Source organism: Ylistrum balloti, unplaced genomic scaffold, assembly GCF_031769215.1.
Source record: "Ylistrum balloti isolate Yb309-2 unplaced genomic scaffold, AGI_CSIRO_Ybal_v1 Utg369576, whole genome shotgun sequence".
NCBI lineage: Eukaryota > Metazoa > Mollusca > Bivalvia > Pectinida > Pectinidae > Ylistrum > Ylistrum balloti.
Genome location: NW_026781869.1, coordinates 80,360 through 101,295, shown reverse-complemented (window position 1 = coordinate 101,295; position 20,936 = coordinate 80,360). Strand labels below are relative to the sequence as shown.

Genomic DNA, 20,936 nt, shown 5'->3' with positions numbered 1-20,936 from the left:
TCTCTGGGCATATTCAAGATAAAATACATTGGAAATGTTGAACACACAATTACTGCGGAAGAATAGCTACCAATGGCATTGTAAAGGAAATGTGCCCTCTTGTGTTTACAAAATCATTACCACAGCTTTAATCGAGATATGATTTATCTGATTTCTGTAACATGATCATTATTCCACACCGGCAGCAGATATAAAACGTTCCTACGTGCTCATGCAAAATTATTTTACATTTTAGTTGATATCCTTCTGTTCTCATCGACATATTTTTATTACACCATTTCCTTTGAGTAATCGTAACTCACCCTTTCTCCATGTGTTTAATAGCAAATTGTAATTCATGTTGATATAAGGAATCGTGCTGTTTTGTTTTCAAGGTTTACATGTCGAATATAACTCAACCTGAAAACAGTTTTATACCTATTAATGTAATTTCAACATTTTTGCAAATTCATGTTAAAGGAAAATGACTATGACAAAGAAAACCACACAATTTGATATGTACTTCTTGAAAACTGAATGGATGGTGCAGTGTGTCGCATACTTGGAATTTCCTTTGACAATAATGTATATTTATGCTAATAGCCAGTCAAATTTATTCGTATTTCGTATTGGTCTTAAACGTGTACAACAATGATATTTTTTATTGTAATAACTGGCATCATACATGTATATGTAAACGGAGTGCTTTGGACCCGTATCTCACAAATTTCAAAATTGAATTATGTGATTACCATTGAAGACCCGTGGTTCTACAGCAATACGCTAGAGCGAAACACGAAGCAAACGTGACATTGCTGGACGACTCTTCAGTTGTCTCATTCTAGTTTGACAATACTGACATCGATCTTTCTAAATGATGCCGAATTGATGCTTTAAATATTCCGGCAATGTCTTAAATGCAGCAAACGTTGTTTGTTTATTTGTTTATTTTTTACGGGTTTGGCGTCCTCGATGCAGCTAATGCATATGGAGGCAATGTCCACTCAAGGACGCTCTTATACTGGCAGACATTCAGAGACAGAAAACTATTCTAATTGTAAATGTCATATCGATTGAGGCTAATGATTGATAAAATAAGGCAGTTTAAAACTAAATGATCGCAGTCACCATGCTCCTTCAAACGCGAGACGATCTTAATTCCTGCAGGCTTTCTTTAAATTCAAAATTCATGCCAGATTTGTATTTAAAACAATGATGTAATAGACATTAAGCAATAAAGGCAAGAGTCTTTCAAGGTTTAGACCTCCTCAAATATCCAGAAAGTTATTTTGGACAGATATATTCATGCATAAATGGATGGATGTAAAATTTATTTATTTCTAATATCATCATATCTTATGTCTTCATTTCCGATCTAAAACTAAATCAAGCTGATAAAGCTTAACGTCCCTCTGTATGTTGTACTACATGTGGTATGACGGAACCAGGCAGATTACTCAATGTGTCCTACATGGCAGTCTTCTTCTAATGCATTCTCTCCATGATCGTAATGTGTTTTCTTCCCAATAGTGTATTACTTGTATATTATCTCAGTTGATATCAGAATGGTCTGTAATAATCATCTAGAGAGGCTAGACAGTAAAATCATTACAACAAATACTTTAATAACATTCGTACTTTTGTAAATAGAACCAATCCTAGTAGATATTCTTCAATTCTTCTGCGTTAATTTTCGCATTTAAATATATCTTCCTCGATTGTTCGCAAAATTAGTTACATTTCATTATTCGTTAATTAGTGTTGATAATTTTTTTCGTATATGAATAGTAGAGATATATTTCTGTTGGCCAAAACAAATGCTGAGATGACGTAATGTAATCGTGGCGCCCATATGAAAACGAAAGGGTCCGTCGATAGGTTGGCGGGGTTAATACTCGACCTTGACACATAAGTGTGTAGCTATCGATCGATTAGTGCAGACGACAATAAGGGAATAGGTTCGAAATTATAGTTTGGGAGAATTTCTGTTTGAAATCGTCTGTGGTTCGTATCAGTGTCATAAAACAATTCCAGTATGAGCGTTGCGTCTCGTGCGCCTTGGCTTCGACCAGGTACATTCCCTAAGACAACCACTATGTGTAAGGATTAGATTCACATCAGTATAATAAAAACTGTTGCAGACTACAAACTCATAAAATGCTCCACTTATTGTACCCTCAAGATAAATTATCATCTTCGGCTTCTGGTCACTGAGAACGGTTTGCACTGAACAAACAATGATATGGTTATTCCGCATAAGACCGGTAAAAACGCATCCCTGTATCTCGGCTATATAAATTTGCCCGATGTGACTTACGCGTAATGTGATATACATTCTCTGTCATTTCACTGATAGACACCCAGGTTCGATTCCTGAATTAGGCAGGTGCAGCTCTTTCCTGACATTTTCTGTTATGTTACGTTCCAACAATTCTCCATGCAGCTATTGCAAATCATTCACTGGTCCTATCTGTTTTCTTTAAGTGCTGAATCACTCACTTGGACTTTGTAGAACGTATGTATTTTAGATACTTCTTATAGTAGTTTAAAGCTTGCAGTCATTTACTACAAACACTGAGGTCTTGTCTTCGTACTATGGTAAATGTGGTATGACTTTGTTTTTTTGGGTGAAATTCTTGTTTGACTTGTGTTACATTCATAGGTTTATACACGTGCTGTCTTATTGAGACCTGTCCTCGTGGATGTATCGCTTCCGTGTTTTTGGATGATATCTTTACAAACGTATCCCTTCTTGTTCGTTTACAATACATGAGTTTCATGCTAGGCTATTATTAAAGTTTTATTGAGAGTTGATCAGTAATTTTTACCGACCCTCTTTCTCCTGCAGTTTCATTCTATATGATTGATAATTCTGATGCTACCTGTGAATCTCCACTACTCGGCGTTACTTGATAGTTCGTGTTATTTATCATGCTTATGACATTTCTTACATATATTTTCCGCTACTTACCTTTTGTCTTGCGGACGTCATTTGCGTTCTTTTATTAAGCAAATTATTATTTTTATAAAATATATCTTATCTATATATATAACGGTAAACGATGCGGGAATCGTGTGGTTCTAACATGATATTATTAGCTGGCTGTATATTGGCGGTTTTCACTTGTTCACGCACATGACATGTAGAACTCTTTTCCCTAGGCAAAACAATCCCCAAGCCAACATATTAGGTTTTTAGAATAAGGTTACTTTGTAGCTAAATAATGATATCAATTTGATAGGAAAGACGGAGCTATTTCATTGTACACGCCAACCAGCGAATAACCTAAAAATTGTTACACCAGGGAGCTAATTAGGATGTCTGCCTACCCCGTCATAAAGTCAACTTTACATGGAGCGTCTCTTTCCTGCGTCCTGGCGATTCAGTTGCCGTATATCTGTCTGTGCCTCGCAGTGATGTCAGGTATAAGAGACACATAACAGTGAGTTGCATTCTCAGAAGTGCATTTCACCTCCAATGACAGGTGTTTGTGAATATCTGAACAGTGTTGAATAAAGGCGATCTAAAACATATATTAGTTCTTGGGGGAGACTAATGAAAACATTCATGTCGTGTTTAGTAAACATCACTAATATACAATTATGTCAAGAAGTTGTTTTGAAAATGCAGAATGAAATGAAGATTTACCTTAACAGCTTTCGTAAATGTCTGTTTATGACAAATGCCAAATATTCCACCCTGCAGTTACGTCTCAGTTAAGACGTTGATATACTTAAACCATATATTCACGATGGTGAGAAAATCACATTGAATCAATCATATTTTGAAAATACTGTTAACCCTTTATCTCTGTTCTGTCGTCTATCTGAAACATTGTTGACCCTCTATTCTAGCCTGTCTCCTCTCGGCCACATGGTTGACCCTCTATCTCTGTCCTGTCTCCTCACTGACACATTGTTCACACTATCTCTGTCCTGTTTCCTCTCTAACACATTGTTAACCCTCTATCTCTAGCCTGTCTCCTCTCGGCCACGTTTGACCCTCTATCTCTGTCCTGTCTCCTCACTGACACATTGTTTACCCTCTATCTCTGTCCTGTCTCCTCACTGACACATTGTTTACCCTCTATCTCTGTCCTGTCTCCTCATTGACACATTGTTTACACTATCCCTGTCCTGTTTCCTCTCTAACACATTGTTACCCTCTATCTCTAGCCTGTCTCCTCTTGGCGACATGGTTGACGATCTATCTCTGTCCTGTCTCCCCACTGACACAGTGTTTACACTCTATCTCTGTTCTGTCTCCCCTCGGACACTTCATGAACCCTCTACTTCTATCCTTTTCGATGAAAGGAGTCTGAAAAGACACATCGTTAACTCTTAATCCAAATTTCTTATATAAAAATGTTTTAATTTCTAACAAATGTTGTTGTTTTCAAGTGATTTGTTTCATCGCATCCGCCTATTTTCACAGTGATGGTATACGACGTTGGCAGATCCACAAGACTTCCGGTCCAACATGTGCTGATGACACAGCTTGGATGATGGTTCTTGATGACGATAACAGGACGCAGACATGCGCATGGGACTACCAGTCTGGGTTTTTGTACAGTCAGGAACCAGTGGCCGTACAATTTGAAAGAGGTAAAAGAGTGTACAAGACACAGTGTCAGTTTCGTTTACATATATATATAAATATAAACTTTATTTATTTTACAACAATTGCGAAACAAGTTATGTCAACTTATACTAATCACTCTTGTTGGCTCGGATGTAAGCGTTTACATAACGTCTGTTATATTCTGAACGTCTCGAAACAGTCAGGATCTTCAGATTTTCCACATAGAGAAATGAAATTGATATTAATATGTGAGATATTGAGCATAGAATAACTTATCGTTAACATATGTCAATAAATCTATCAATCTATGAATAAAATCAGGATAGCGATGTCCATTTCTATTTAATTTGGTTTTCCCCGGTACATAAATTGCACTGAATTTCAAATATATATGCACATTGTACATCAAAATGATGTATAATGTATTGTTTTATAATTATTTCTATGGTAACTCATCAATCTTACTAAAAGTTAAGTCCATATAATGTGCTCCGGTTGTGTTTTCATTAGTAGTCTTTTTTCTACATTTTCAACATAAGGTGATATTCACTTTTGTGACTTTTATGCCATACTATTTCCCTCTAAAATTCGTTGATATTCCAATTGGTAAATGTATAAATTTAAAAACGATCATGTCAACATGAAGTCCGGAAGCACCGAATGTACTTTTATATCTAATTGTTGTCTTAACATGAAAAATGTCTTCTTGCAAGTTTCGAGATTAGGACAAATGTACAAAAAATTATAATTTTGTTCTGACAAATATTATTCTACATTTAAATAAAAAGTAGATGTTGCTATTCAGCTTCGATCGATTTTTACATGAGTAGCCCTAAATTACATTAGAGATGATTCCAGTGGGATATCTTAGAGTACATTAAACGAAGTTACCATTGCCTTTCATAAAAAATATATCAAACTTGAACTATTACACAACAAAGTTCAGTACATATTGTGCAAACTAATGTGCAATTGCACTTTTGCCTCTTTTCCTCTATAATTCAACACTTTAGGCCCCTATAACCAAGCAATATATGTTTTCTTCTTTATTTGGCAAATACAGCTTTTGTTTTTTCTGTATTTAAAGTATTACATTTTTTAGCTGTCCGCATTTGCGTCTTTTGGAAAATTCCATTTCGTAAGTATATGAAATCGATGCTTTCATATTTGGCCTTTTTTCAGAGTCGTCGTTTAATGCCGCCAAAGTAAAACAGGCAAACGTTATGGGAGTCTTTCTGCATGGTCAGTATACCAGAGTTGAAAAAAGAAATTTGCACCAGTGAACTTATTATAAACATTGGACATTCTTTCCGAAAAATATGCTATATAACCACACATGTGCGTGGATTGTTTCAATTAGTAAATATTTTATATATATTTGTTAATGATTTAAACAGAAATTAAAACGGATGTTTTTTAATCATTTTCGTTATAATATTCACTGAATGAAACCATGTATATCATATCTAGGTTTTGGTAAATTAAAAGAACGCTACCTAACAACAGAAAGGATATACTTAAGAACGTGTAATAAAAAACAACGAGGGTCACCTAAACCTGTCAGCATCGTATAAACGTTTTCCACTAACTTTAAGCTAAAATGTATAGATGAATTATCATGTTTTCAAGCAAGATTGTTTTCTAGAAGGTTTGTCAAATTCTACACTGATTTTCAGGATGGCGTCCAGTCTTTAAGATATCTACCGGTAGTGACCTCGGATCTGCCAGTTCTGTGTTTGACCTTTGGTCTGCTAACGTTACTGTCAATGAAGGATCAGAAGCCGCTATTTCCACGTTTCCTGGAACACCAAATTTCAAATCCGGAGTGATTAATACATGGAGCAACCATAACATCCGAGCGGTAAGTCTTGTATATTACAGGTAAAACAACGTCCCTTAAACATACCAAGGATAATAGGATTATCATTAGGTTAATTATAGTTTGCTAAAGACCTAGCATCATCACTTTTAAAATATGTGAAGACATGTGTCTATATTCGGTGTTGTAAAAAAATAAAGTTCAAGAGTTGGAGCGTGTATGGGGCGAATCACTTTTTTTGGTTTCGGCTTCATTCCGGACAAAACCTAGTAATGAAATGCCACACTTTTATTTGATTCATATGAACCAATCTTATACACTAACATACAATTTCGAAGTATGGATCTATTATTTATAACCAAAACTGTTGGTTTTTGACTTAACTGCTTAATATGAAACACATAGTTCAACGCTTAAGTTGTTGCAAATACAAGTATACCGGGGAATCCCCTGTTGATGTATTCTATAGGCCTTATTACTTATATTCTTTGATACAACAATTTACTGTGATAGTATTGTTAAATATCTGCTAAGGGTGAAATTCAAGTCGTGTAACCTTGTTTGATGACATTAAAAGCCGGCACTTTATGAATGCTCGTTAGTTTGCCTGTTGATTTCGTTGTTGTACACATTTGAAAACGTGACAAACCTTTTATCGCCAAATAATTGCACGCCGAGTGTCCTCTTAAAGGAGTCTCTGTGTTAACCTTTTTTGTATATTTTACCCTAGTTTTGACGAATTTGAGTTTGTATTATGATTATGTTGACAAGTTTTTATTTTCTTGATTGTTATTATTACTACATTCGTAACGGCCATCAACCGGTGAAACACAGCGATCCAAAATAAGGAAATGACATCAAACAAGCTAAATGGTAAAAGACAAATGCTAAAAATCTTAAATGGTTTATATCATCACAACATATCAAAATGGTATATCATAGTCTATAATATAAACAAACATCTTTCAGAATTGTATAAATCTCAACAGTTTCTAAAAGGGTCTTGATCCTGTTAAGATGATCCTGTAGTTATGTCCTAAAACTTTCGTTTATGATAGGTAAAGCTGGCGTTCTATGTCGGAGGCTTACAGAAGGCTTACGCAGTATTTGACACTACTACAGCGGACCAGCAGAATTGGCTCGACTGTAAACGTCTTCTATACACCAGCTACGACGACCTATTGACCAGAGATCCAGCTACTTGTAGCATGCAGGGGTGGGTATGAAGCATTGAACATCGATAATGTTAATAAATGTCATGACCATTTTAACAAACATGGTAATAAATACATAATGTTAATATATCATATTTTCTATTTTTTCTAACTCCTTACCGAAGCCGTATTTTGCTAGTTATTTTTTCATGTCCCTTGCTTATGGCGCAGAACATAGAACACATTACAACCCTTTGGTATTATTGACTGTTTTTGCCTTTCATAGGTGCCATTTCATCTTCGTCTACTTGATTGCATGGCAGGAGAGTGTTATCAATTAGATCCTAAGTTTTAGTGTAAAAGATTACCAATATCACTGTTTGCACTCTATTAATGGAGAAGTAAATGAATATTTCATATACTGTCGTAACTTAATACGATTTTACTGCCAGTTATGAAAGTGGAGACACTGTCGTTGAATTCTGTTCTGGTTATGTATACGGTTTATCCATTTTGTTTCAGGCACAACTAAATTATTCATCGTTGCGGATAGTAAAAACTCTCTTTAATTGAATCGGTATCTCAATATGACTGATCTTCGATATTCCGATTCTTTATTAAAGAATTTCAGTTTGGTGTCTTGGTCTTCGAGAAAAATATAGAAATATCGGGGTTTTGTTTTTGTTCACTGTTCACAAGATTATGCGTATATAACAGGAGGTATATCTGTTGACAATTCTAAAATGGAATTTAAATGTCTTCAATGTTTATTTACAAATAGAGCCAACAAGCTCAGTATTATAATTGCGCTCAATATAATAGCCTCAAAAATGTATTGAACATATCAAGTACTTGTCAAGAAAATATATAGATATCGAATGCATGATATTCTATGTAAATAAAGTTATATCTAAATTGCCGGTCACTATTGTACTGTGTTTATTTGAAGATAATTATTGTATCAATGTATTGTGATCTATGTATTCATACAATATAATAGACAATATCCAACTTTGCATGCCGAGAATGTCCAACAATTCATAACTGCAACATCTTGCTTGTGATGGACACGCAGGTTATAGTTAGACAATGACGATTTACCATTGATTGTAATATCAAATTCAAAATGTGTAAATTTCGTCACCCGTTTATTTATTTAAAATAAGCAAGTCAATTATTAATTGTCATTGTAGGCAAGCATCTGAAGGGCGTAGGTTTTTTGTCTCTGGACCGGAAATGGACTGCGATAACACTAGTGCCTGGTTCGTGCTCCTTGACAAAACAAACATTGGTTCATGTTCATGGGAAACTTCCTCTACAGATCGTCCAAGGTTTCATTTCTCGGGATCCCCAACGAAACAACCTGTTGAAGGTAGGTAGTTCAACAGAGATGAAAAAAGTTATCTAATGGCAGTTATGTCATTTATGTTTGTTCCCTAATCAGTGAATAGCATATAAAAGATAGAAATTGTTCCACCATGATCATCATCGCACTAAACTACAAGGTATATGTTTCACATAATAACAACAGCTACAGTTAAAGGATGATATTTACAATACAACAAACAAACGGAAACGGGAAATAATTTAAGGAAAACGTCGGTGGCCGCATGACAAAAATGGAACAATAAGCGAGATGAGCGTGTGTACAGCAAAGACTAGTCAAACATAGCATTGAAAATTGCGTTGATAAAGATAATGCCTAATCACAGACACCAATACAGAGTAACAATAGAAATTTCCGCATGTAGAGGCAAATGTTTACGTCTAGTTACACTCACTAGTACGAGATCACAACAGAAATAGGCAGTTTACAGGTCGCAATGAATTTGATATTCAAGGACCTGTTCCCATTATCACGATTGTCGTGCAAGAAGTCGTCCATGGACGAACAAACTCGTATACCAGGGTTTCCAGAGATGCATGTCGATGAAATTTATGATGAAATTTTACTGTCGTCATAGTGATTGTGTTGACAATTAAACCATGTTTTGTGTTATATGAAAGTGGACGTGTTTTATGTTCATTCGTTTGCGTCTTGATTCCGTTGTTGTATACCTTGTTCTCATTTGAGAACGTGACATTACTTACTTTGATTGACGAAGATTCCTATGATGGGAGTCTTCGTGTTGATATTTCCTCTGTTAATATTTTTCTTAGTTTTATTGAATTTCTGTTTGAATTATGTTTGCGTTGACATGTTGGTATTTTTCTGTTTTTGTATAATATGTATTTGTTTCAAGGATCTTTCGATCAATTAATTAACATATAAACAGCAGTAATCATAATACAAAACGTACGCCGGGTTTCAAACATTACAGTCAAATGTCTTTTGTGTTCCTGTCTTCTATTTTACTTCTGATGATTTCAAACTCATTTGGTGATTGGGTTGTAATCCTGAGCACGCGGAAAGTGTACACTCCATACTTACACATACCAGACACGCGAAATCAATAGAAACAAACGCGACTCCTGTACATGCTTGGTACATGCAACTGTCAAAATTGTCTTTCATTTTTTTTCTAATTTTCCTCTGACGTTAATTGTATATTACTGTATAGATAGCGTTTCGATCGATCTAGACATTGTCTGTGATATCCGACAAGCCGTTTTAGTTTTTGTCCATCACTTTTAGTAAGATGTGGATCACCGCCACGTGTTCATGGTATCATGCAGTTTTCATTGTTGAATACATTGCAATAGTGCTAGTGCGGCACATTTCTCGAAGATTGTGCTAATGCAGAAACTTCACACTCATATTTTTTATTTATCGACATATTTGATTTGTGAACATATATTTTGAATTTCACAGATACATTCACTTTAAATTCAGAATTCGGTGATACGATGAAAATCTGACACGGCAATATAAAGAGACACGTGATTTAGAGTACATTGCTGGTACATTGTAACAGCAGCATGTCATTTCATGTAATTATGTGTTTATGTGTTTCAATCTATCGCATTTTCACAAGAGGTTATATCACGTGCATACCTCGGTTTATTACAGCATATGTCCTTGTATATTGCACCCACACGATCTGTTTCATTATATTGCATATACAATTACTATTTCCACATCATATGATTTGGTATATCGTCTCAATAACATTTGTTCCGGTATATCACTTCCACGAGACCTTTGCTGATATATCGCCTCCGCAGTATGGTAATTCGGTATTTCGCTATCTTGTAAAGTTAGGACGGAATCACACCACTTTTGTCTTGTACTCTAAAAAGGATTAACGAGCGTTTCGTTATGTGATTGAAACAATATTAATCGACACTGTTGCCATTTACTTTGCAATGAACAGCAGATCCAACAGAGGGTCGATCAATCAGAGTGTTACAGGCTCGTCTTTCTCCTTCAATACAATTTTACGTTCACCGAAATTAAATACGTAGTCATTAATTGCTTGAAAATGTGTTACACTTTTGTTGAGGAAACAGATGACCTTATCAGGTAACAGGGTGATTCTATTGCGGTGTATTTAAGTGTATTTGTTTTAAGATATATCGACAAATGGTAACGAGTAAAACCAGACCAGTTTTCCTCAACTTTTTTTATTCTGACACACCAGACAAAGCATCTGATGAAATCTTCGTATGTTTTTTTCTTGTTGGTATCATATATTTAGCGAAGTTTTATATAACCAAACTATAACGCCCTGTTGATAACATAATTGATAGAGCAAGCGGAAAATATGTACAAAAGAAAGATTTACACGAAGACTCCCGTCAAAATACTAGTCGAACCGAGGACATTTTAATACGAACAGGAATGTATCGTTTGCTGCGTCGACGACACAAACCAGGGATATATTGGTCCTTCAAAATTCGTTCACAAATGATAATCAGTACTTATACGTTTTACTGAGAAACTTTGGACATTATTTTTCAACCCTTTTACCTTTTTGTTAATAAGGCGAAAATAACATGGTTAAAGTTTCAAGTAAGAGATTCATTATTAGATTTTTTTTTATCTTTTTAAGGGCGAATAGAGCAAAAACTTGTGATAGGAGGGCGAAAATAATATTATGAGATTGTTTCTTCTTATACAACATACCGCACAAGGAAATCAACGATGTCTAAGAGAGACCAAGATCGTGGTCCTATAGCTTTTCTATTGTCTTTCGCTGGCTGTTGTTGAGACATCTCGTTATTCGTCTTCGTTTAGAACATAAAAGTAAATGAAACACATTAGTAAGGCTTTATACATCAGTAGCAACATAGAATGGAACCCCTCCTATCAATTAGCGTCGTCCCTATAAATCAACAGGGAACAAATTATCCATAATTACCCTAGATGTCTATTAACGACAACCTATTCGTGCCAATGTGAATAAAAACGATAATAGGAAAATACCCAACAAGATAATATAATCATAATCCAAACACAAATTCGATAAAACTAGGACAAAATATTGCCAAAAAAAAAAAAGATTTACACGGAGACTCCTGTAAAAGTACAGGGAGAATAAGACCGTATGTTCCGAAAGAACAAATGTCTTCAGCTTCATTGACGACACCCACCATGTAAACCTTGGTAATTCCAAGTAAGAAATGTCACGTGCGCAAATGAAAACAAGGTATGCAAAAACAGAACGAACAGACAAACGAACGAGCATTAAGCAAAACATGTTTTTTGTTGACGAAGAAACTTTCTGTTCCAAAAATGTCAACAGGGATGATCTAGCAACCTGCAAAAACAATATGACTAACTGAACTCATTGTACCATGAATATCCCAAATGTATTATATCTACAACTAAAACAAAGTAACACTTTCGTAAATATAAATGCAGTTTACATTTTTCATCTAGATTCTGATCTGTTGAAAGTTGCCTAGACATTTCTTAGATTTAACGTGTAAATCGTGCATCCGATAATCTAATGCTTTTACGCTAAAGCAACAAGCTATTTATAATAGTATTGTTATTGTAATTGACCATTTGCAGGAACAAACGTTTCGTAATCTACTGTTCCTTTTATAGGTATGCTTTGTAAATGATAAAAGAGAAGTTTTGTATTTGTGACAGCTCATTCTGTAGAGAAATCATTTATATCGATCTGAACACTGAGAGCTATACCTTGCGTTATAGGAACCAGTGATTTCCAAAATGCCGATTTTACTATTTTTTCAACTATTCTAACTAGAAGCCTATATATGTCATTATAATGGAGAAATGATTGTACGCCCATTACCATAGAAACCGCCCAAAGGCACGATGTGTCAAGGGGAAACATTGTATCCATGACAACAGGCCTGATGTCGTTCATTAGAAGTCTGCAATAGGGCATTAGGCGTACTCCGAGAAGTACAATCTTTTAAACTTGAATGACTACCGCATCATTATTTTGCTATACAAATTAAAACGTGGTGTGGTAAGAATGTTAAAATGTCATATTTTTAAAACCATTTCTTTTTGCTTTGTTACATCATCGATTCCTGAAGTTTGGCACCTGTTGTAATTAAATTAGACACATTACGTAACGTTGTCAGCCTTAATGCATACTACAGAAAAGCTATATTCACGTGCACGTGCGCACAATGTCAATACGACAAATTAAGGCACTCAAGTCTTTATATATTCAATTATCTTCATTTCCTACAGATTTTAGATGATGCAGTTGAGTTTGAAATAATTTGGAGGGACACGGCATTACCTATACATGCCGCATGCAAGGACTTTTATCTGTATCAAGAATAATTTAACCAAAAGAGATTTATATACCAATACTCATACTCAGTTACTTTAGTTTAAGTTACGCCAGAAATATCAAATAACATATTTTCTTGTATATGGCATGAACTATAAATAACATCCGAAACACCACAATCATCATTAGTAACGCAATCCCTAAAGCGTTAGATTGGCGCTGTGAACAAAAGTATTGGATCGTTTTTCGTTTTTTTTCTTTTTTTTTTTTTTTTTTTTGTTTATTAGAATTTCATTTTGAAACTGTTTTACGGAAGAAAAATTAAGAATACAACTAGTATTGAAAGACTGCCATCTTAAACAATATACAAAGATAGATATATACACAATTAACAAAGATAACAGAAGACACTATTCTGAATTAGTTTTATCCCAAAATTAATTCTTAAAGCTCAGTGCAGGAGAATCATTAACATACATATGGCGTGTTTAATGATTAAAACGACCATGAACATAAAACAGCAACAACAGTAAGAAACGCTTTGTTTCATTGAAGTCGAGTAAGACTTGTTGACAAATTCATTAGCAAGAGAATACCAACTTTTAAAAAAATCATACATCAAACTTAAACAAATGATGACAGATGATGACAAACTTAAAATAACGAAAATCTCGAAGGAAAATAAAGCATCATTTCGTCTTCTACGACACCTATATCATAACTTTATGTAAATCTTAGAATCTCAAAGCTACGGAAGCACGTACAACACATTTTCATCGAACAATCTAAGACGTAGTTTATAAGTTTAGAATCATTTCCACTAGTTTCAGTAACTGAATTCTATCATACTCGTTCTGAATGTTGATTGTGTTGACATGTGTTTTTACATCAAATATTCAAATATTACACTTTTTCAGAAATAAAACTATAATTTGTTTAATATAGCAAGTATTATTGCTGTTCACTTATGTCATGATATAAATAATAATGTGCTAAATTTTACGCGTTTTATTTCATTTCTTTGATATGGAGCTTTGTCTTACTTATAATTGTGTACAATCGTTTATTGGGCCGATCCCCGTACTCATTTCAAGCAATGATGTATCCTTTCATTGTAGAATGCTACAACTTAGCTGTCTCGGTACTTGTGATATTTATTGATATGTCAATAGTTTTCCAGGAAATAACAATATACTTTGTAAAATATTTTTTTAAAGCTTTCTTGTTTTTCTTTGGTATAAACTTCATTTCGATTATCGTCTTTTAGAATTACTTGTAAGAGTTTTTTTATTATTGGATAAATCATGACAACTTTTGCTTATTTTCAGATCTTATTGAAGCGGATACGTTTGTCATTTACGTTGGTAAGTTTTACATGCGTGCATGTCTGATTCTAAATAAAGGCATAAAACTTTCGTTACTTGTCTTTAAAGTACAAGTATCATGCCATGGATAACCTTTGGCAAACTCCAGAAGTTGCCTACTGTTATCAAGTTGAAAGTTTTACTCCTGCTGTGAACTGTATGCCGAAAAAACGTGTTGTTTTCTGTTGAAGTTTAAACTTAATCGTTGCATCAAGATTGTACAAAAGACAGATAAGTGAAATGCACATTTCAATACAACTCAAGATAAGATACGGTAGAGCCAAACAATGAATTATACTGCATCATACATCTATTTCATCAATGTACGACTCGTCAGTGATGTTAATGGCCTAAAGTGTAAACCTAGGAATTGATCAGTCTATCAGCAACAGCTTTGGTGGGAGTTTGTTGAGAAATTATTTTCTGGAATTTTCCAGAAAAAAAGCGTGATTATCTCAGAATGGCATCTGAAAACGTCGACTAAACCTTAGACTTAACAGCCCTATGTTTGTAGTCTAATCGGCTTTCATGAGATAATACATTGTTGTCATCTAGTGCAAGTACTGACAATCTTCAATTCTACATTTTATTTCTACAATTATCATATCGTCATCTGGTAACACTTCATTCAACTTAATGAACATAAGGATATATAACAGCCGAAAAACCCCTTTTTACCAACTTAGCACTGTAAAACAAATACGCGCCACAGTAGTCATTTGTCTGATGAAGGTGACAGTGTAGTAATCAGTTTGTTTATAAGAGCTTTTCAATATACATCATCGACCCTTTATCGAACTTATATCATTTGTACATTTCTACACAGGAATGTGATATCGTGTGGGGGTCAGCAAATGTCATTTACGAAATCGTAACCGAGGGTGGTGAGCTGCACGGACACTTTCATCCCATTTGATTGTTTCTACAACAAAATTAACTTAATGGCCGCTATGCCATCATCTATAGAATGACACATCACCATCTGTATGCTCATGTAAATATCAAACGTTTGATAATGTTTTGGCAGCACATTTCTGTTGTCAGCTCTTTCGAATGCTACTTAATGATACACATGTTCTAATCAGTGTTGATTACAACATTTTAAGCGGACCATTTATCGTTTCTATTTGTCTAAATATGTGTATCTTCCTCATCACAGACAAAAAACAGACATATACATCATTTTTCGCGGAGAATCATTTCCATTCTGTGTCGGAGAGGCTTTTAAGTATAGTTATTTGCGGAACAGATTGAACGTTGATAAATTGGCAAAGAAACATTTTAGCGCCTTTGGAATGAAAATATGTTTCAGATCCATAAACACATTGATCCTTTTTTTCTTTCACAAATAATTCCATTTTAAATGTTGAAAATATGACAAAATGATGATTTCGTAACAAACGTGCTTTTAGAAAAGTTTTTAATATACATGCTGGAAATATCTGATGCGCCTGATTTTTAATATATAAAACATGTAATTCTTAATAATTTGTCCTTTGTACGTCGAATACGGGAAATTTTCCCCTATTTCCAATAGTAACTTCGTTTGATCTAGACAAAACAGAGTATAGATATAGAAATGTATACTGTAATAGAATCATGCAAAAAAAGGGAAACGGATAATTTTCGTTGGAAATGAATGTCATGTTTCATTATAGGGTCATACCGGAGCCCCAGCAATGCGAATTATGTGTAGGCATACCGTTATTAGGGCGTTTTGGATGGATCATATGGCTAGCTTGCTGTGACGTACGCTTAAATCCGAGCATTTATATCTTCTATACATCCGTAATTTAGTTTTCTTGAAAGCAATATAATTTTATGAATATCGTTAAATATTGACTTTAATCATGCGCTGTCAGCTCAGTCCATCCTTCAGCTATTTTATTTGAAAACCGTCTGTGGTTTGTCTCTCTTACTTGTACTCTATGCTATTAAATACTTTGATGAAAACAGGAAAGAAAACTTCATCTGCAGAACTTCAATGTTGCTTTAGTTTCACTGACTAGTATATATACTAAGGTAATTACAAGCAATGCGTTTAATGCGTTATAACTCATTTTTGGCTATGTTTTATCTAAACTGTACAAGTCTTAATATGTTCTTCTTTTTATATAAAAAGAGGGGGTTTTGATTTCGTTGGATGACATTGAAATAATATATATAAATGATCTGATCAATCGTATCTAATCTATGTTGTAGATATGGCAGAGTGTACAACTAATCCTTGTGAAAATGGTGGAAGATGTGAGGAAGTTGCTGGAAGACATGTCTGTCACTGCACTGATGGATATTACGGTGCTTCGTGCACAGACCGTAGGTTTAACACAACGTCATTACGGTGCTAATTCAGAGTAATTGATTGAGTTCATTCTGGATTGGAAGTAAATTTAAAATTCGTCTTCTTATTAAGTCACAATATTAAAATCCACATTCTCCGTCTCAGTGTAGGCGTTACGACGGATACTTATTGCAGGGAATCTTTAAATATTTATGTCTCAATAAAGGATTAGGATTTGATAGAGGATCCAACAAACACTTTGTCAGTACATGTATAAAGCATATCAATTCTATCTATTTCCAACAGTATTAGTCACCAGAGTGAAAGGGGCATTTATTTTTCAACAGGAATATTAAAATACCAGTATCATCAAAATCTATACTTAACTACTGTGCAAACCTTGAACGTGTCTGATTGTAATATTCCAAAGAACTGTTTGAAATATTCCCTCCCTAAACATATGTATGGTATTTTACCGTTTCTGGTATCATTTGTGAGAGTATTCCACCGTCAACCAGGCTGCATGCGCTGAAACCAAGATTTTGTCAAGCTGCAGTCTAAATGTTGGTTTCTTATTACTAACATAGCTTTGCTTCATACAAATGGTATAACCGTTGCATGATTTAGTAGTTTAAAACTGTACCCAAACTTTTCAAGCGTAAATATCGCATGCATTGTTATTGGTACTCTTCAGGATTACGTCCCTGCTCTCAATCATTCTATGTTGTTAATATATCTAGAAAACGTCCACCGCATCTAGATATATTTAGATGCGTGTTTAAACCGAATCTGTAATATTTGTTTAAAACTGAAATTTTGGCAAAGATAAATAGGATTTACATGTATCTATATTTTTTAATGTAAACCGTTATGATTTAAAAGGGAGGTAATTCTGTTAGTTACCATTTTAGAATTCACCAGCATGCGCTACGGTATAAAAACTAACATTTCAGTTTATAGATATTTATTCAGTCACACATATTTGGCAGCAGTATCTTAGCATGACCATGCTCTCTAACAAGTGAGTATTGTTTTGTAATTAACTCATCAATGATTTGTCAAATTCAAGTAAAAAGTTACCATGCGAAGAGGAAGGTCACATGTTATCGCAGATAAGGGATTACTGTTTGTTTTGACTCTTTGTTAATGTAATATTTCTATACCAAGATTCCAAGAGATTTACACCTATCTGCGTGATCGCTGCAATAACTTGTTTTGTGATGCAGGTTTGTAGAAATTCAGAATCACGTTATCTACGACAAAATGCACTATTTGATCTCTATTCAGATGTTTAAGTGTATGATTCAAGTGTGCATTGTGTTTCACCAAATAATTGAAATCTGTCCGTTTCGGACCCATATGCATTGCTATCTATGTTAAAATCGTTTCCGTATATCACACCAGACCATGTAACTTCAGAAAGAGTTATCTGCCCAAATCTTATTCTTAATGGGGAATACAGTGACGTTTATATAACACGATCAGCAGAGGGATTAACTTAGGAAGAGGATGACCACACAAAGACACACACGTGAATAGAACATTATAATAGAATGTAGAACAAGATGCCATAGAAACAAAATAGCGAATTAAACTGAATTCTCGTCCATTTAGGACTAATCAGCGATGTTAGCAGCATAAATTTGGTCGCCATAGCAATCTAGACGGGAAGATGTAATAGCTGAATAATTTGATACTTTGAATTGATCAAGTTGACTATGGCGGGTGTCGGCGATGAAGCTGAAGACGCGTACTCTTCGGAACACCTTGTCTTATTCTCCTTATACTTTTTCAGTAGTATTTCTTTGTTACTCTTTGCTCTAATTCAATTGGATTTGAGTTTGGATTATAACTATGCTGACATGTTGGTATTTCATGTTGCATTTTGATACAGTATATATTGGATAATTCCAGAAGAATTTTATGTATATTTGTACTTTTATATATGGCATGCAGGTTACGGCAAACCTCGGGGACTAAACTCTACCAGAAGTGTTTACCATCTAAACTATAGAAAATTGTACAAAAACGAAAACATGAATAGCATCTTATGATAAAAAGTTAGAAATAGACAAGTTGCCTATTTGATAGCAGAGCTTATATTTGCTAGTTATGTGTTTTTTTATTCCCCATTTCCCTGTGGGTATTGTATGATCCTGGACTTCTATAATTATCCTTACAATTTTGTTGGTTTGAGTTTTACATTTCAGCGAGTACGAAGCAGGTTACATATACATTTTCTGATACCTGCCTCAGTTAATGTCTGATATTTTCAGATGTCGAAATGTTATATGTTTCAGTGTAAATTATATTATTATTTTACCATTTTTAATCTGCGACCACGAGTGTTGAACTTCCGGTCACATTGCAGGAATGGGTGGTTGGTCTGATTGGTCCAACTGGACAGATTGCACGGTAACGTGTGGGGGAGGCTTTGTAAACAGAACTCGATTCTGTAATAACCCCCCAGCAGAAGGTGCGGGTACCTGTACAGGCCACTCGTCCGAAGCAGAAATCTGCAATACCAAAAATTGTCCAAGTAAGTATTTCTAGAAGCTGTGATCGTGGAACAGATATACATTAGGAAGTTTGTCTTTTATGATGAACCTTTAATCATTTGATACTTTTGAAAACTTTTGGAAACAAATTGATAAGCCATACTTCCTCACAAAAAACAAATACCTCTTGTACAAGATACAATTTCACACGTGACACCAATTAAGACTATATCTTATTTTTATTAATTTTTGATATCTAATAAAATGATCAAAGGACTTTGGAACCATTAGTATGATAATCACAACTATATTCTTATTTTGGCTTCAGTCGATGGCCAGTGGTCGACCTGGACGGACTGGTCAAATTGTTCCATGGAGTGTGCAGGCGGAGTTCGTAACAGATCACGTGTCTGTGACAGCCCATCTCCTCAGTATGGTGGCACTACTTGTCCTGGGAACGACACACATGAGAATTCTTGTAACAACGATCCCTGTCCAAGTAAGTTTACCAGGTATTATGTTAAGACTATAGGTTATTTGCCTGGGGTTTCAACTCATAACTAAGAGTAACTGTTGTTGTTACCTGGCACAATTAGTGTTTTAATGTGTTTCATGTTGTAAAACATTCCGTAAACTACCAACAATGTCTGTGTATTGGAAAATAACATTACTTGTTAATTGTGCAATATGAAATCGAAATGTTTCCATTGATCATCACCTTTGTCTATCAGCCTTTATCGCGAATATTTATCTTTACTGTTCCATTTCAAACATGCTCTAGAAATCATTCCGAGGGATGATTCACACACGGACAATATTCCGTTGCCGAAATAAAACTCCTGGACAGAAATGATCAAAGGATTGCATTTCAATCTTTGATTAGTTATTTGATATAGCGCATTCAGATAAAATCTGTTCAGGTGCTGCTATACAGTGAAATCCGGAGAAAACGGCAACTGTGACGCCTAGCAAACGCACCAAAGTTAATGATATAGGCCTGGTATATATAAATAGGCTATAAAATTGAACCATTGACCAGATTGTGATAAGCGTCACTTGGGATATGCATACATTTCAAACAACTTTATATACATCGATATGTATTTGGTATTTGTGAGTAAAGATACAATTCATATACATTAATATATTATTGAGTTTTAACAAATACAAATCAATACAAAAATACAAAGACATCAATTGTATGCACTTGTCTGTGTGTGTTTTTTTTTTTTTTTCTGATATTGTTTTCATTTGTAAATATGTAAATATTTCCCGCCGTCTTCTTAGGTTAAGTACATTACAGATATGTATTCATAGTGTTGCTAGTTAATGACCCTTTAAAAATAGAAGTTAGAATTATCTTAAATACCATGGTGTTGATTTCATATATGAATGTCTTCTCTGTTACGTCATACTTGAAGTTGAAACCCTGTAGAGGACAAGTAGAATAATGGTGTCGGTGACGACTGGCCGGAAGCCTGTCTCCGACCAGGATGTTCATGTGACATGACGTATTGGTAGGAGAAGGATGTAGAGGCTGCTGTAATTAGCTACCAGATCGTTCAGATGTTAACCAGATGTAGTTGTTCGTTGTGATTT

At 34.6% G+C, this 20,936-nt stretch overlaps 1 protein-coding gene across 1 annotated transcript in view; it reads left to right on the top strand.

Moving 5' to 3' along the window:
- The window catches only part of LOC132565398 (uncharacterized), a 168,809-nt gene that overhangs the window by 131,414 nt on the left and 16,459 nt on the right, over positions 1–20,936 (top strand). The window contains exons 9-17 of the mRNA XM_060230040.1: positions 4,415–4,584; positions 5,744–5,803; positions 6,238–6,422; positions 7,439–7,596; positions 8,728–8,906; positions 14,523–14,558; positions 16,761–16,874; positions 19,211–19,378; positions 19,666–19,836. Coding sequence (XP_060086023.1) covers positions 4,415–4,584; positions 5,744–5,803; positions 6,238–6,422; positions 7,439–7,596; positions 8,728–8,906; positions 14,523–14,558; positions 16,761–16,874; positions 19,211–19,378; positions 19,666–19,836 — 1,241 coding nt within the window. The remainder of the gene's footprint in view (positions 1–4,414; positions 4,585–5,743; positions 5,804–6,237; positions 6,423–7,438; positions 7,597–8,727; positions 8,907–14,522; positions 14,559–16,760; positions 16,875–19,210; positions 19,379–19,665; positions 19,837–20,936) is intronic.